At 35.2% G+C, this 19,014-nt stretch overlaps 1 protein-coding gene and 1 pseudogene across 2 annotated transcripts; both read right to left on the reverse strand.

Moving 5' to 3' along the window:
- Positions 1 to 6,252: 6,252 nt before the first annotated feature.
- On the reverse strand, positions 6,253 to 9,729 carry LOC308513908 (olfactory receptor 6C2-like; annotated as a pseudogene). Its single transcript has 2 exons — positions 9,600 to 9,729; positions 6,253 to 7,001 (listed from the first exon to the last, which is right to left on the reverse strand). The product of its transcript is annotated as an olfactory receptor 6C2-like (transcript).
- A 2,864-nt stretch (positions 9,730 to 12,593) lies between these two features.
- Positions 12,594 to 13,541, reverse strand: LOC308513070 (olfactory receptor 6C2-like; the record flags this gene model as incomplete). Its single annotated transcript, XM_081082868.1, has 1 exon — positions 12,594 to 13,541. One exon carries the CDS (start codon positions 13,539 to 13,541, stop codon positions 12,594 to 12,596), a length of 948 nt encoding a protein of 315 aa, XP_080938994.1.
- Between the last annotated feature and the right edge of the window lie 5,473 nt (positions 13,542 to 19,014).

The raw sequence follows: 19,014 nt of genomic DNA on the forward strand, positions 1-19,014 counted from the left end.
AAGAATTGGAAATTTACTCATGTGATGATGGAAGCTGGCAAGTCCAAAATCTGCAGACTGGAGATCCAGGGGCAATAGTAGTTTGAGGACAAAGCCAGTTTGCTGAAGGACTAGAGCCAATTTTGAAGCTGAAATCCAAAGTACTGCCATATCAAAGTATACGTATTTTTAAATTGTAAGTTTTCTGATTGCTTGTCAAAAACTTTAGCAGTTTAAATTTGCACATGTGCTGTAGAAAAGAACCCTTTTGCCTGTGATATACTTCAGCAACAGATTAGAGTTCATTTCAAAATTGTATGCAGTAGAATCAAGAAAAGCTGATGTTGCAGATGAAGTCTGAAGGTATCTGCTGTAGAATTCTGTTACTAGGGGTGGTTGGATGAAGGACACACTATGGAGGACAATATACTTTACTCAAGTCCACCAATTTAAGTGTTAATCTCATACAAAATACCCTGAGGGAGCCACCCAGAATAATGTTTGACCAACTATCTGGGCATCATTGACAAGTCAACATATAAAATTCATCATCGCAGACTCCCATGATGCACACACTTTCTGCCAGTTATTCAATCATACAAGAGTACAGGTGTTATTGTAAAGGGACTTTGCATACATAATAAGGTCCCAAATAGTTGGCTTTAAGATGAGGAAATGATCCTTGGTGGGCCTTACCTCATAAAATGAGACCTTCAGAAAGATGGAAGCTCTTACATTTGATAGAGATTTGAAGCCTGTGAGATTTGGCATGAAACACTGCTGGTGGGAATGCAGACTGGTGCAGCCACTGCGGAAAACAGTTTGGCGTTTTCTCAAAAAATTAAAAATGGAACTCCCATTTGACCCAGTAATCCCACTTCTAGGAATATATTTCCAAGAAATGAAACACCAATCAGAAAGGATATATGCACCCCTATGTTCATAGCAGCACAATTTACAATAGCTAAGAATTGGAAACAGCCCTAGTGCCCACCGGCAGATGAGTGGATTAAAAAACGGTGGTACATCTACACAATGGAATACTATGCTGCTGTAAAAAAGAAAGAACTCTTACCATTCGCAACAGCATAGATGGACATGGAGAACATTATGCTAAGCAAATAAGTCAGTCAGAGAAATATAAATATCACATGATCTCACTCATTGGTGGAATATAATGAACAACATAAACTGATGAACAAAAATAGATCCAGAGACAGAATCATCCAACAGGCCATCATACCTCAGAGGGAAGGTGGGGGGCAGGCTGAGAGGGGGGAGGGTGAAGGGGAGAGGGTAACAGATAAACCAAAGGACCTGTATGCATGCATATAAGCATAGCCAATAGACACGGATAGTAGTGGGGTGAGGGCATGTGCTGGGTGGTGGGAGTGGCCGGAGAGAGATCAAGGGGGGGAAAAAGGAGACCTATGTAATACTTTAAACAATAAAGAATTTAATTAAAACTTTTTTCTAGTTCTGGTTTTGAAGTTGGAGGGGGTTATGTGGCAACTTCGCAAAGTGGAAAGCAGCCCATGGCTGACAAGTAGCTAGGAAATGGGATCCTCCACCCAATGAGCAAGGTCCTGAAGAAACCAAGCACAAACTTCTAGGTGTCCCCTCCCATTGGAGTCCCACAGGGATGAGCTTAATTCTTCCAGCAATAATGTGTGACTTTATGTGCAAAGTATTGCCAAGCAGGCAAGCTCACCTGGGCCTTTTCAATGAGGGGTTTCATTGGGGCCAGTCATGTAGGCATGCAGGACCCACAGGACTGGCCTTAACCACTCGACTACTTAGTCTCCAGCCCCACACAGGTCAACCTGCTGTAGTACGGCCAGGACTTTAGGCATAAAAAGCCCCACTCTTATCAGGCAAGGTATTCCAAGAGTTCAGAGGTTATCTCCTAGCAGCTAAACAACGACCAGTCTTAAGATGGGCCTTTGTGAGAAAGTGCAGGGCTTGAACAACCTTCGCCTGCTGAATCAACACTGTATTCTAGCACAATAAGATATCCCAGGCTCATCCTGTGCTTTCCTTGTTTCAACCCTTCCAGTAATGATTTTTCTAGAAAAGTATATTTTTGTTTGTTTTGTTTTGCTTTTCTTTTTTTCTCTTTTAGTATTTTTAAAATTTAGTTTCTCAAGCAAATATCATTAATTCTAAGCCTGCTGTAAAACTTGATATTACTACATATGTAAGAATTAATAAATATGTTTACAGGTACAGTACTTTATTTTATACATATATCTATATATATGTGTGCACAAATGAATATATACTCATAGTGAAGGGTTTTGGCAAGGTTTCCAGTACAAAAATTCCATTATATTAGACATATTTTGTCACTTTTTCTCTCTTACCCTCAAAAAAAAAATTAACAGGAATTACTCTAGAACAAAACGTGTTACTCTAATAGATTTGTTTAATAACTTTATGACATTTGATTTATTGAGAGCTTTTCATTTTGCATTGAGTTTTTGGTGATCAGAAATGCTGTATTTCATATTGTGCCTCTTTATGCTGTATATCCTTTCAAATGGTACTTACATTTTTGTGAGATAGAGTTGCAGGTATGGAATTGGGATGTCAAAATATATGTATTTTTAAATTGTAGGTTTTCTGATTGCTTGTCAAAAGGCTTTAGCAATTTAAATTTATACATGGGCTTTAGGAAAGTACCCTTTTGCCTGTGATCTAATTCAGCAACAGATAAAAGTCCTTTTCAAAATTGACAGTATAATTGGTGTAAAGTTCTTCCACAATATAAATTTCTTGATATGAGACTGATTGTTAGAACTGTTGACAATCCTGTTTTTTTTTTTTACTAAATGGGAATTAATGTTCTCCAAATTGACCATGTCTATTTTTTGATTATTTAGCTTTTTCATTTGTCTTGTTCATTTATGAGAGCTATTTGTATACTTTAGAAATCATTCTTTTGTCTGTCAGGACTATACATTTAATTTCCACATTATTATTTGGCATAAAATTTTCAGTGGTATCTTTTGCCAGTTAAAATGGTTAACACATATGTAATCAAATAGGTGCCTTTTCTTTATCACCTTCTGCCTTTAAATTCTTAAGTACAAGCTGCTGACTCCTTTACATTATTGTGGCCTTATATATTTTCTAATAAGGTTCTACTTGTTTATTTTTATACTTAAAACTGAAAACATTTAGAATGTAACTTGTTAGTTTTGTGAATCAAAAGCAAAATGTTTGCATTTGAAATTTTTGTGTGTGACTGAAACACTTATGAAATAAAACATGTTTTTCCTACTGAACTGAAATTTTCCCACTTTTGTATAAAAGTAACAAATATTTATATAAAAATAAAGGCAATTTGTATACTTTCATGATCTTATCTGTTCTACTGCATCATTTTATCTTCTCTTTTGAAGTTTCTATTCACTAATATTTCTTTCATTTATGTATTGTTGTACCTTTATGAGATTTAATTATTAACTACCTTAGAGATACCAAGTTAGAGATTGAGTTAATTTCATACTAACTTAGAGATCATTTGTGCAATTAGAAAATTTAAAAGCTGATTCTAATTAAAGTTGTGTTAAATTTATATATTGCGTGCACAACTTGATATTTTATGGTATAATATATTGACTCCATAATAGAAGTTATTCCTTGGCAGTCATGTGGATAGCTTTGATTTGTAGGGGTTTATTGCTAGTACAAACATTGTCAACTGACTTGTTTATATGTATCCTTTATTCATCCAAATTTCTAAGTATTCTTATTAAATCCATTACTTTCTTACTAGATTTTATTGTTTTCTAGGTACATAATAATGTCATTAGGAAGAAAATGCCTATTTCATTGAGTCTATTTGAGTGCATGTTATTATTTTGTGAAAAATGTTACTGATAAAAATATGCACAATATTAAGATGCCAGTCATTGTAAGACACATCTATCATAAATGTAAGAACTTAAAAAAATGGCATTCATAATTGCTAAATAGAGTAGATTTATAACTTCATTCTGATAATCTGATTTATTTTGTTATTTATCTTATGGAATTTTAAAGATGGCAATGGAATGTTGAATATCAATGATAAAAGTGAGCACTCTTACTTAGTTCTTTATTTCAGTTGAGTACAGATGTTTTACCATTTAATGTAATAATGCCAATTATTTTTCTCTAGATACTTTAATCTTATTTTAGTAGTTCATCACATTTTAATTTTATTTTAAAAAATTTTAAATGCAAATACTGTTTTTATCCAGTGATAGTTTGATCTATTAATCTGAACCTATATACAATGTTTTTAAAAAAATTTGTTGTGACAATAAAATCAGACTATATTTTACATATGTATAAAATATATACATATATAATTCTGTTTGGTCTACCTATTATCTATCTATCTGTCTATCTATCTATCTATCTATCTATCTATCTATCTATCTATCTATCTATATCTTCTATTATCTATCTATCTACCTTGTATCTTTACCCTTGTGTAATTGAAATAAATATTAATCAATCATAGTATAATTTCAGATATTTTCTTGAATTCTATTTGAAATAGTCTACCTGTATTCATCAGTGAATTGTTTAATAGCTTGGTATATAATGTCTTAATCAGATTTTGTCAAATTTCAAAAAAATTCATTAGGGAGAGTTTTTTTTATTGTTTAGATAATTGAAATTATAATGAGATTCCCTATTGCTTTACCATGTGAATTGTAACATATTTGGCCCCTTGCCTCTTTCCTGGTAATTCTTATTTGTCTTCCCAAAATGTTATATGTTATATTTTCTACATCTTGAATTAATTTTTAAAATTTTGTTTTGCTAAAACTTTGTTAATTAGCTCTGGTATTCACATTTTTGTTTTTGTTGTGGTATTCTAAAAGAACATCCATAAAGTTATTCTAATTTGTACTGCAGTAGTATTTATAGTCTCTATCTGATTTGTAAACATATATTGCTCTTTTAGTTTTGCATTCATTCATGTTTCTGAGAAATTTATCAATTTTCTAAAAAAGCAACTTTTGGATTTATTTACCTTTTCAGATTTATGAAAGTTTCTATCTTCAGTAAAATTTATGTCCTACATACTTTGAATTAATTTGATGGCATTTAAATATTAAAAAGGAGCAGGATTTGCTTTATTTTCTGTTTCATTAGCTTTAAAAATAATGAATATATTTATGAATGAATTATTCTTTGACTTCTGAGTACAGTTTTCTATGCTCTATATAAATTGTTATGAAGTGTATCTCATTGCATATGTGTCTCTTAACTTTCAAAGAGTTAGACTAATATTAGTTAGTTAAATAGAGTTAGACTCTATTTGATTGTTTATATATAATATTAGTAAATTAAAGAAATGGAATTTGGGCTATCAGAGGCCTCTTTTAGATAGGCAGAGGAACGTAATGATTGTCCCCACCCCATGCCCATAGCTCATAGCTCAAGAAGAGACAGAAAATTTTCTTTGAGAAAATTATTGATTTTTCACAAGAGTGGGCAATTTCCCCCCCTAAATCACACTTTAAAGTCTTGACTTTATCCTATTCTGTTAGTTTCTTGTGCTTTCACCACTTGGATTCTGATACTTCATCTCTCATCTTCATATGGAAATTTAACCCAATTCCCGGTAATCCATAATTCAACAACTGGCTTCTCCTCTCCTCCTCTCCATCCTCTATTCTTTACCTTCCTGGAAATCCATGGGTCATAGTTGGAATTTTTCATCTTCATAACTGTTAAATCTGTATCTCTGATACCTTTTGGTAACCCACATTTTAAACTTCACTTTCAGCTATTAAATCAAAAGAATATTTGTGAGTCTTTATCTAGCATGTTTTTCAAAAATGTATTTCCTAAGACTATTAGAAATGCTATTATCTTTTCTCTCAATTGTTCCTTGTAATGCCAGCATTCATCCTATTCAGTATTTTATTATAAAATGTTAGTTCTTAGTTGAAATTTAGTAGCATTTTAATGTGAGCACAGCAATCAGTAGCATTATGCTATGTTGTGGAAGACTAAAGAATGACTTTTATTATACTATAACATTGAGTTATATGGGGTTATATTTACCTAAAAATGAATTTATGAGAAGTATACTTTCATTGTTTTACTGAGACAAATCTCCTACAAGAAGCTGGTTAAAACTAAAGGAGAGAATTGACTAAAGTACAATGTAAGCAAATCTAAAGGGGATTGACAAATGAAATATAACTGAAATATAGATTATTAAAAGGTAAACAAATTATGAACTTCAACGGACAGGTTTATTTTTTATTTTAAATTTATGAGTGCTAGTTTATTTTGCTTCCTTAAGAATGATGCAATTATTTTTATGGAGTTGTTGAAGACTTTCTTCGCTTGCTTATTTCTCAGTGTATAAATAAATGGATTTAACAGAGGTGAAATAGAAGAAATGAGCAGTGAAATTACTATATTAATGGTCACTTGTTCCTTTGCTGTAGGATTCATATAGATGAACATGCATGTACCATAGGTGATGGAAACCACAATCATGTGGGAAGAACAGGCCTTTTCCTTTGCTGAACAGAAGGGAATCTCAAAATTGTCTTGATAAGGGAAGCATATGACATAATGACACAAGTAAGAGTCATTATCAGGGTCAGTGCAACACAGATTGTCACTGTTCAATGTTTCTGAGCATGAGATTTCCACTAAGGGAACTGCATCACAGGCAAAATGATCAATCATGTTAGAGTCACAAAATTTCAGAGTTACTAGTAAACCCAGGCTAAGTGGTGGGATCATCATACATAAAGCAGCCATCCAACAATCGATGGTAAGAATCTGGCAGACCCTGCTGCTCATGACAGTCACATAATGCAGGGGCTTGCAGATGGCCACACAGCGGTCATAGGACATGGCCGCCGGAAGGAAGTATTCTGTTACTTCACAGAGGTCGGTAAAAAGCACTTGAATGGCACAAGCATTATAGGTAATGACCTCGTCTCCCATTGATATGTTATACAAGTATCTGGGAATCCACACAGCTGTCAAACTTTCTTCCAGTTTTATATCCCACGTGTGAATGAAATCATATGATTCTTAAATTTCTCTGGCATATTTTGCTTAGCACGATATTCTCAAGATCCATTCATGTTGTTGCAAATAGCATATTATTTCTCTTTATGGCTGAATAATATTTCATTGTATACAGTGTAACATTTACATGTTCAAATGGGGTTTCTTTTTGGCATTTTTATCCTGAATTAACAAAATAAATTATAACATCTTTTTTCCTTGGTAGCAGATGTTTGATTTTGTAGATGGAAATCTATTTGAAAAGAAAAAAATGTATATATATGTGTGTATATATATATATACATATATATATATATATATATATATATATATATATAATCTCCAAACCGTCACATGTCAGTGAGATTGTACAAGCAATATTTTTTTTCCTTTTCTTTTTTAAAATTAAATCTACTCAGATGACATTGGTTAATAAGGTTATATAGGTTTCAAGTGTACATTTCTATGATACATCATCTGTATATTGCATTGTGTGTCCATCACCCAAAGCCAAATCATGTTCCATCACCATATATTTGGACTTCTCTACCCTTTACTAATCACCCACCCCTCTTCCCTCTGGTTGCTACCAAACTGTTGTTTGTGTCTATGAGTTTCTGTTTATATCCCATATATGAGAAAAATAATATGATTCTTAGATTTTTTTGATTGACTTATTTCATTTAGGATAATATTTTCAAGTCCATCCATGTTATTGCAAATGGCAGTACTTAATGTTTTCTTATGGGTGAGTAGTATTCTGTTATATATATATATATATATATATATATATATATATATATATATATATATTAGAGGCCTGGTGCACAAAAATTTGTGCACTCGGGGAGGGTCCCTCAGCCCGGCCTGTGCTCTCTCACAGTCTGGGACCCCTCAGGGGATGACCACCTGCTGGTTTAGGCCCGCTCCCCAGCAGTCATACATCCCTCTGGCAGCCCGGGAGCCCTCGGGGGATTTGCATGTTTCTCTTTTATTAGTTTAGATCATGGTGTGTTTTTTCTTGCCATCATTATCCATAGTAACTGTTGCTTATGTATTAAAGTTCTATTCCTGCTAAGTCTAGAAACAGCCACAGAATCCTTCTCACCACTCATCTTAAGTCTGATGCTTAGTTGATCAGAATTAATACCTGAGATGAAGCCTCTTACTGCAGATGTATCCCAGAATGTATGGCATCCTCTCTGCGTTATGATCCAGCTAATAATACATTGCCTCAATCATGTTGATTGAAGTCATTTTCCCCTTTCGGTTTCTAGTAGTAGATTACCATCTACTGCCTAGGAAGCAAAATTGACTGTCTCCATGTAGATCACAAAATAAGGCATTTTTCTCATCAATAAAATTTCGTTCTTTCAGCATGAGTAATTTTGTCAACAACGTTTTGAAGCAGTAACAGTTTATAACAAATTGAGTGAATTATTGTTTCAGGTACTGTGCTGTGTCATACACAGATTTCATTTTATCTTTGCAACAACTCTACACAGTAGGTACTATAATGACACAGATGAGAACCCCGAGGGATAGAGAGATCAGGTAACTTGACCAGTAAAACCCCAAAGTGGCTGAGTCTCGTTTCAAATCCATGAGCCTTGGCATTTAACCATTACACTCCACTCAGTATTGTGCTACAGCCTGCTTTTACTGGCTCACAAATTTTCAGGAATTTTGTAAGCTGGTTGTTAAACATGTTCATTATTAAAAATTAAATTATATAATCTTAAAAGTGAATAAATGACATTAAAACCAAAGAAATACATACTCTAAATTCATCACCCCTCAATTAGTTACTACACTTTACTGTTCTGACTCTTGACATTATTTATATCTTTTGGGTCTTTCTGGTGGAATGTAATAGTGTATTACTGCATGTTTCTCCTCAGCTCTGCATTTAGTAGCATCACATTAGCAGCTGAAATCAGCCTTGGATGGAGAATTTATGCCACAGAAATTGGCCGACAGTATAAATCAGAGCTTCGTTTTCTTTGATTGAGAGCCAGCTGTTAAACATTTATCAGCACAACACTGACCACATTGGTGGTGGTGGTCTTGTCAGAATGTGTTAGATTACGCAGATGGAAATCTATTTAAACAGATTTGATGTAGATATTTTCAAAGATGGAAGAATTGTCCCTGTCAACTATGTTAGTTGATTCTTATCTTCACTAATTGTCATCATTGCAAAGTTTTCAGTCCCCGTATGGGTTGCTGGATATAATATGTCTTGCCCTGTCCCTGTCCACCTCCCTCTGTAGCCTTTGTTACCTTAAGGACTTGAGTTTTCCATTTATGTTTAAGTACCATCCTTACCAGCTTAAAAATGTAAGCTTTTAACACTGCTCTGTTCTGTATCCTTCCGATGAAAAGTGGAGTTGGGTTGCGGCACAGGAGAGAAATTCAGAAGGGGAATATTGAAGTAATGACTGCAGTAGGAGGAGGGGGAACCTCTTTCCTGGGCCACAGGCGCTGGTGTCCTGGACCACAGGGTGGCTACAGCCTGGGACCTCAGGGGGGGTGGCTTGTCCATCTCCTGGGCCGCAGCCAGCCACAGGCGCTGGCGCCTGGACTGCAGGTGGGCGGCTTCTCCAGCTGGCTGCAGCCTGGGATCATGGGGCAGGCGGCTTCGTCGTCTCCTAGGCTGCAGCCGACCTCAGGCTCTGGGGCCTGGCTTCTCAGTCTTCCCGAGGACATGCGGCTGGTGGATGTGGGCAGTCAGCTTCTCCAGCCTGCTAAGGCCTGGGATCACAGGGAAGGTGGCTTCTCCGGCCAGCGGCAGTCTGGGATCATGGGGCAGGCGGCTTCTTTGTCTCCCAGGTCGCAGCCAGCCTCAGGTGCTGGAGCCGGACTTCTCTGTCTCCTCTGACTTCTGCGTCTCCAATAGGCCTGGAGCAGTCAGAACCTGGATGCTTGCATGGTAGCTGTGGCTACAACGCAAGTATCTCAGCTCTGGCCTCTGCCATCTTTGTTGGGTTAATGTGCGTATCTCTGGATCGGTTGGTGGGCATGGCTGGTGGGCTGGATGGTGGGCGTGGCTTGGACATAGCGAAGGTATGGTCAATTTGCATGTTTGTTTATTATTAGATAAGACTAGTATGTACCACAACATGTTTTTCCAATCATCTATTGAAAGATACTTTGGTTGTTCCATGTGTTGGCCACTGTGAATCATGCTTGATTTTCCTCCCTTTATCTTTCTGATTGTATCTCTTAGTTCATGCTTCAGATAACCTGCATTAAAATTTGTCTTCCTTTAATATTCTATGTGCTTAGTGACTACATGCAAATAAATAAATAAATGTCTCTACCTTATGTAAATAATATATACACACACATATATAAATGCTCATATTAAAATTTTCCAACCAAGAATATTGATTGCCTTTTTGTTTTAATCATATTTCATATCCTTTGAATAGATATTATACTTTGTTTATATATACACTATACTTTTTGTTAAATTTATTCTCTTGGTAATTAAGTTTTTATGACTGTGTGACTAAAATAATATTTGCTGATTGATTTCCTATTGCTTATTGTTATTACAGTCTGCTGATTTTAAAATATTTTTTATTTTTTCAATTAGAACAATAAATTCTCTTATTAGTTCCACTAGTTTTCTATTAGAGTTTTTTTAGTTTTTAGGATATGTAAATATGTAATCATGATAAAGAACAGATATGCCAAATTTTATCAATTTTTAGACATCATCAATTGTAAGAAATACAATTAAGCTGTGTATCACTATTAAAAACAACAATGACAAGTGCTGGTGAGGATGTGGATAAAAAGGAACACTAGTTCACTGCTGGTGGGAATGCAGATGTTGCAGCCACTATAGAAAACAGGATGGATTTCCTAAAAAAATCAAAAATGGAACTCCCATTTGACCCAGCATTCCCACTTCTGGGAATATATCCTAAAAACCCGAAATACCAATCAGAAAGAATATATACACCCCGTGTACATAGCAGCATTATTTATAATAGCTCAGATCTGGAAACTGCTCAAGAACCCATCAGTAGATGAAAGGTTAAAAAAGCTGTGGGACATTTACACAATGGAATACTATGCAGCTGTAAAAAAGTGATCTCTTATCCTTTGGGATAACATGGATGGACCTGTAGACTATTATGCTAAGTGAAATAATCTGAGAAAGACAAATATCACATGGTCTCAGTTATTTGTGGAATCTAATGAAAAAATGAATTGATCAACACAGTAAGACCTGAAGCATGGAGATATGGAACAGACTGACATACATCAATGTGGGGATGAGATAAGATAAACCGAAGAACTTACATACTTAGATGCATAACTCATGGACACAGGCAATAGGGTAGTGAAGACCTGGGGCAGGGTTAAGTAGGGCTGGGAGAAGAGGGGAAGGGGGAGAGGTACGAGAGATATCTGTAATGCTATCAACAATAAGAAATATATACATTAAAAATAAAACACAAAATAACAAACAAAAGTCTGGCTTTATGTAGATAATCCAAACAAGGAAAAAAAAGACAATGTTGTCAATTGAACTATACCAATAGTAGATGCCAATGTATGACAAATCTCCATTTCAGAAAAGCAAAATATGAATAAGACTTTAAAATCAATAAAACACAATAGTTTTATTCATTCTCTCCTATATGTATCCTGATGATTTTCCAATAAAATATGCAGTATTTTAATTTTTTTACCTCTCATATTTACTGGGCTTTATCTGTGCTATTGGACTTTTCAAAGAACTAGCTTTTAAATTTCTTTAACTTATATAATTAATTTCATTTTCTACCCATAATAAGTTACATTTTCCATTTATATGTTCATTTTTCATCTTTTCAAACTTATAAGGATAAGTTCCTCTCTTTTATCTAATTCACATTTTTATAATTAGTGAATAGATTTAGAATAACAGAATTTCTTTTCACCTAAACCTAAACCATTGTGATCTAAAATGCCATCTCTAATTCCCATCCCTAGTCTATAATCTTCTGAGCACCCACAAGTCATTTTATACATTATTGCTCTACCAATTCCGACATCTCCTATTTACAACTTTGCAATGCTTTCAGCTATAAATTCTACTGAATATTTACTACATTTAAACCAGTATTACTCTGTTCATGGTAGTAATATTTTCCGGTGTTTCCCCAATATTAGAAGCGCTATCATTCTTTCACATGTACTTTAACTTGTGATTATTCATTTTTTTTGTCATTATACACACAATTACTCTTCTTCATGTGTTTAGATATCACTATAGTATGCATTTTGAGTAGAGCAACAACGCATTTTATCTTACATTTTCCCGAGGAATTACTTTTATAAATATTAAAATAGTATTCTGAAGTTAATCAGTTTTCAAAAATATTTTTAAATAAATTGACATGATATTGGTTTGAAAAATGAGTATATAAAATGGCTTGAGTCAAGCTCACTGAAAGTTTGATTGAAGAAAAGTTGAGAAAATTAATGCAACTCATGTATATATTGTTAAGAATATATGAGATTATAAACTTCAAAAATGCAATGAATCCTTGTTTTTGAGATGTCTAAAGGTATTATTTCCTTTTATTAGAAGAGAGTAAAACAATTCTTTTGATGGAATCCTTGAAGGCTTTCTTAACTTGATTGTTTCTCAGTGTATAAATAAATGGGTTTAACATAGGTGAAATAGAAGAAATGAGCAGTGAAACTACTTTATTAATGGTCACTTGCTCCTTTGCTGTAGGATTCATATAGATGAAAATGCATGTGCCATAGGTGATGGAAACCACAATCATGTGGGAAGAACAGGTGGAAAAGGCCTTTTTCCTTTGCTGAACAGAAGGGAATCTCAAAATTGTCTTGATAATGGAAGCATATGACAGAACAACACAAGTGAGAGTGATATTCAAGGTCAGGACAGCACAGATTATGACTGTCTGTTCGATGAGCCATGTGTCTGAGCATGAGATTTTCACTAAGGGAAATGCATCACAGGTAAAATGATCAATAATGTTAGAGTCACAAAATTTTAGAGTTAAACCCAGGCTAAGTGGTGGGACTATGATACATAAACCAGACATCCAACTGCTAATGACAAGAGTCTGGCAGACCTTGGTGCTCATGATGGTCGTATAATGCAGGGGTTTGCAGATGGCCACATAGCGGTCATAGGACATGGCCGCCAGAAGGAAAAATTCTGTTACTCCACAGAGGTCAGTAAAAAACACTTGGATGAAACAATCGTTGTAGGTAATGACCTTGTCACCTGCTGCAATACTATACATGTACCTGGGAATACAGGCAGATGTGAATGCGATCTCCAGAAAGGAGAAATTTTTTAAGAAGAAGTACATAGGTGTTTTTAGGTGAGAATCCACAGAGGTTAGTGTGATGATGGTCAGGTTTCCAGTTACACTCAGGGTGTAGGTGAGAAATAGAAAGATAAAAATCAGAACCTGTAGCCGAGGGTCATCTGTCAGTCCCAGCAGAATGAATGTTGTCACTGTACCATTTCTCATCATGGACTTCAGACTTCTTCCAATCTGCGTGTGATATTCAGAAAAATTTTCTGATAGATTATAACTTATTTTAATTGTTCTAAAGCTTAACTCTTATGACCAACCTTAAGCACTGTGGCTTCCCATATTCCCTGTTACACACTCCGTCTTATTTTCCCCTTGAATATGTGCATTAGCTTTACTAACTATGTGTGTTACCTTTGTTGCCCACACAAATGACGACTGTCTTCTCTTCCCTCCCTCAACTTCCAGTCAATGAATTATCTTCAGTGATACTACACTAAGTAGGAACTCAAGTGTTCCTAATGTACAATCAATATGTCAAATATTGACATTTTTCTTACATAAAGTAATAAAGATCTGTTCCCATTTTTTATCTAGTTTACTTGTTTTATGAGAATATCCACTTTATTGTTCAACTCATTGTGTTCTCTTCCTATGGATATTGGGGCAGAATTATAATGACCATCCAATTCATAAAGCTTCTAATTTAAAGAAAAATCACTAACTGAGATCATGGGTTACTCAATAGTCAGAATCCTTAAAAAAAAAAAAAAGAATCCTTTCAGGAAATTTAGTCACTCATTCAACAACTATCAAGTATTTATATCAGATTGAGATGTAGAAATGATACATATGGCTTTTTTATTTTTATTTTTGCAGCTCACCTACCTTCCATCTTTTCTCTTACACTCTCACATATGTGTGTCACTGTGAAATCTGACTTGTCCTTCAGACTTTAAACATTATTCAATGCTGAAAATATATGTTTTCTTCATGATATTACAATTTATTTTATAATAGAAGTCAATAAACAGACTGACCAGAACATGTAACTTATTTATTTATGTTTATTTTATCTTCCAAACAAATGCTCAAAATGGACACAGGAATCTGAATGGGATGCTGTGACCCAGTCATTTTGTTATTCTTTTTGGGGTGGGAAGAGGAATGCAAAGGGCATGCTTGTATATTTCTGTATAAAGATACTTCATTATTTTTAATTTGAGATTGAATAGTCTATACAAAGTTACCCTGAATATTTCTCACATTAAGCAATGTGAGACACATAAGACACAGGTTTGTTTATGTGTCTTATGCATAAACGTCCCAGACAATGACATTTATTCACACGAAGGAAATTCATTCTAAAAAAGAATTTAATAAATATATCTGAAACACATTAAGAGTATATAAACTACCACTATCACAGAAATCCATTTTCTTGTCAGAGGAAATTATAATCTAAATCCTAAGATCAAAGAGACAAACTATCATACTTACTCTCCTGTTATTAAATCAGGACTTCTGTTGGCTATTTAAACATAGCAATATTAAGACTACAGTCTCCATCATTGAAAAAAAAAATTACTCTAAAAGCTGAGCACTCTCTCCACTGGTGGAAGCGATAATAATTTAAATAATCAGGGCAGAGAGAAATGCTTTTATGATGTCAAATGTGACTTTTCTTTTTAATTTGCAGAAAAAGTCATTAAGTGAAAACAGCAAATGATCCTTGGTGACCTACAATAAAGAATTGTTAATTAATTTTCTGAGAAATGAAGTTTGGCAAATACACAATGAAACAGGCTTCAGTGGGACTGTCTCCTTGGAGATGTGAAGATGTTGCAGGAGCATTTGACACAGGTCATTTATTTTATTTTTTAAAAAATGTATCTTTATTGTTGAAAGTATTACAGATATCCCCCTTTCCCCCCATAAATCCCCTCCACCTTGCTCCTGTCCCCTCCCCAGTCCTTCCTTCACTGTACTATTGTCTGCGTCAATGGGTTATGCATATATGCATGTAAATTTTTTAGTTACTCACTTCCTGCCACCCTTCACACCCCACTCGCCATATCCCTCTGAGATTCGCCAGTCTGTTTCATGCTTCCATGTCTCTGGATCTATTTTGTTCCTTAGTGTATTTTGTTCGTTAGATTTCACATATAAGTAAGATCATGTGATACTTGTCTTTCTCTGACTGGCTTATTTGCTTAGCATGATACTCGCCAGGTCCCTCCATGCTGTCTCAAAGGGTAAGAGATCCATCTTTTTTATTGCTGCATAGTATTTCATGGTGTAAATGTACCACAGCTTTTTTATCTGCTCACCTACTGATGAACACTCGGGCTGTTTCCAGATCTTAATGATTGTAAAGCATAGCTATGAAAATTGGCAGGACAACCCTGTCATTTAAATTGCATAGTTCATTTCTTCAAAGAGAGCGGACCCAAATAAACAAAATTAGAAACGATAGAGGTGAAATAACAACACACCCCACAGAAATACAAATGATTGTTAAAAAATACTATGGACAGCTCTACTCCAACAAACTAGACAACCTGGAGGAAATGGACAAATTCCTAGAAAAATACAACATTCCAAAACTCAATCAGGAAGAATCCAAAAATCTCAACAGGCCAATAACTATGGAAGAAATTGAAGCAGTCATCAAAAAGCTTCCATCAAACAAAAGCCCAGGACCAGACGGCTTCACAGGGGAGTTTTACCAAACATTCAAGGAAGAACTAAAACCTATCCTCCTCAGACTACTACAAAAAATTCAAGAGGAAGGAACACTTCCAAGCTCATTCTGTGAAGCCAGCATCACCCTAATATCAAAACCAGGTAAAGACAACACAATGAAAGAGAATTACAGGCCAATATCCCTCATGAACATAGATGCCAAAATCCTCAACAAAATCTTAGCAAATCGGATCTAGCAGTACATCAGAAAGATCATACACCATGACCAAGTAGGATTTATCCCAGGGATGCAAGGATGGTACAATATCCGCAAATCAATAAACGTGATACATCACATAAACAAATTGAAAGAAAAAAACCACATGGTCATATCAATTGATGCAGAAAAAGCATTTGACAAAATTCAACACCCATTTTTGATAAAAGCTCTCAGCAAGGTGGGAGTAGAAGGATCATACCTCAACATAATAAAAGCCATATATGACAGGCCCACAGCCAACATCATACTCAATGGACAAAAACTAACACCATTTCGCCTAAGAACAGGAACAAGACAGGGATGCCCCCTCTCACTACTCCTGTTCAACATAGTACTGGAAGTGTTAGCCATTGCAATTCGGCAAGAAGAAGAAATAGAAGGCATCCAAATTGGAAAAGAGGAAGTAAAACTGTCCTTATTTGCAGACGACATGATATTATACATACAAAACCCTAGAGACTCCATCAAAAAGCTACTAGACTTAATACATGAATTTGGCAATGTAGCAGGATACAAAATTAACCCCAAGAAATCTGAGGCATTTGTATACACCAATAGTGAACTTTCAGAAAGAGAGATTATAAAAACAATCCCGTTTACCATCGCACCAAAAAAATTAAGCTACCTAGGAATAAACTTAACTAAAGAGGTAAAACACCTCTACTCAGAAAACTACAGGACGTTGAAAAAAGAGATAGAGGAAGACATAAACAGATGGAAGAACATACCGTGTTCATGGATTGGTAGAATCAACATCATTAAAATGTCCATACTACCCAAAGCAATCTATAAATTCAACACACTTTCCATTAAAATACCAACGGCATACTTCAGAGATCTAGAACGAACTCTCCAAAAATTCATCTGGAATAAAAAAAGACCCCGAATAGCTGCAGCAATCCTGAAAAAGAACAAAGTAGGTGGGATCTCAATACCAGATATCAAGATGTATTACAAAGCCACTGTTCTCAAAACTGCCTGGTACTGGCACAAGAATAGGCATATAGATCAATGGAATAGAATAGAGAGCCCAGAAATCGGCCCGAACCAATATGCTCAATTAATATTTGACAAAGGAGGCAAGAACATACAATGGAGCCAAGATAGTCTCTTCAATAAATGGTGTTGGGAACATTGGACAGATATATGCAAGAAAATGAAACTAGACCACCAACTTACACCATACACAAAAATAAACTCAAAATGGATAAAGGACTTAAATGTACGACAGGAAACCATAAAAATTCTAGAAGAATCCAAAGGCAACAAAATCTCAGACATATGCCGAAGCAATTTCATCACGGATACAGCTCCTAGGGCACTTGAAACTAAAGAGAAAATGAACAAATGGGACTACATCAAAATAAAAAGCTTCTGCACAGCAAAAGAAACCATCAACAAAACAACGAGAAAACCCACTGTGTGGGGAAACATATTTGCCAATGTCATATCTGATAAGGGCCTAATCTCCAAAATTTATAGGGAACTCATACAACTCAACAAAAGGAAGATAAACAATCCAATCAAAAAATGGGCCAAGGACCTAAATAGACACCTATCAAAAGAGGACATTCAGAAAGCCAAGAGACATATGAAAACATGCTCAAAGTCACTAATCATCCGAGAGATGCAAATCAAAACAACAATGAGGTACCATCTCACACCTGTCAGACTGGCTATCATCAACAAATCAACAAACGACAAGTGCTGGAGAGGATTTGGAGAAAAAGGAACACTTGTGCACTGATGGTGGGAATGCAGACTGGTGCAGCCACTCTGGAAGACAGTATGGAGTTTCCTTAAAAAACTGAAAATGAAACTCCCATTTGACCCTGTGATCCCACTTCTAGGAATATATCCCAAGAAACCAGAAACACCAATCAGAAAGGATATATGCACCCCTATGTTCATAGCAGCACAATTCACCATAGCTAAGATCTGGAAACAGCCTAAGTGCCCATCAGTAGATGAGTGGATTAGAAAACTGTGGTACATCTACACGATGGAATACTATGCTGCTCTAAAAAGGAAGGAACTCTTACCATTTGCAACGTCATGGATGGAACTGGAGAGCATTATGCTAAGTGAAATAAGCCAGTCAATGAAGGAAAAATACCACATGATCTCACTCATTCATGGATAATAGAGACCATTATAAACTTTTGAACAATAATAGATACAGAGGCAGAGCTGCCTCAAACAGATTGTCAAACTGCAGCGGGAAGGCCGGGGAGGGTTGGGGGGCAGGAGGTAGGGGGGTAAGAGATCAACCAAAGGACTTGTATGCATGCATATAAGCATAACCAGTGGACATAAGACATTGGGGGATAGGGGAGGCTAGGGGACTGTCTAGGGCGGGGGGATAAAATGGACACATATGTAATACCCTTTGTAATACTTTAAGTAATAGATTAAAAAAAAAATACAGATTCTGGGGTCACACCCAAAACCTGCTAAATTAAAATCTATGGAAGTGAAAAAAAAAAAAAAAGAAATGTCCTAAATCAGCAGTGGGGACCTTGTTTTTGGGGATAGATCAGAAACAGAAGATATGCAAACTACATCACCACAGGACTTTTAAAATTAATAGGGAGTGATTTCCCCTATTTATCAATTTTTGTAAATACATAATTTTAATTGTAAAATAATAAATCTGATAATAAAAAGGAAATACATGTAAAATTATACATAGTATAGAGATAGCTATTGCTAGTATTTTGAATATAT

Source organism: Myotis nattereri, assembly GCF_964212035.1.
Source record: "Myotis nattereri genome assembly, chromosome: 2".
NCBI classification, from domain to species: domain Eukaryota; kingdom Metazoa; phylum Chordata; class Mammalia; order Chiroptera; family Vespertilionidae; genus Myotis; species Myotis nattereri.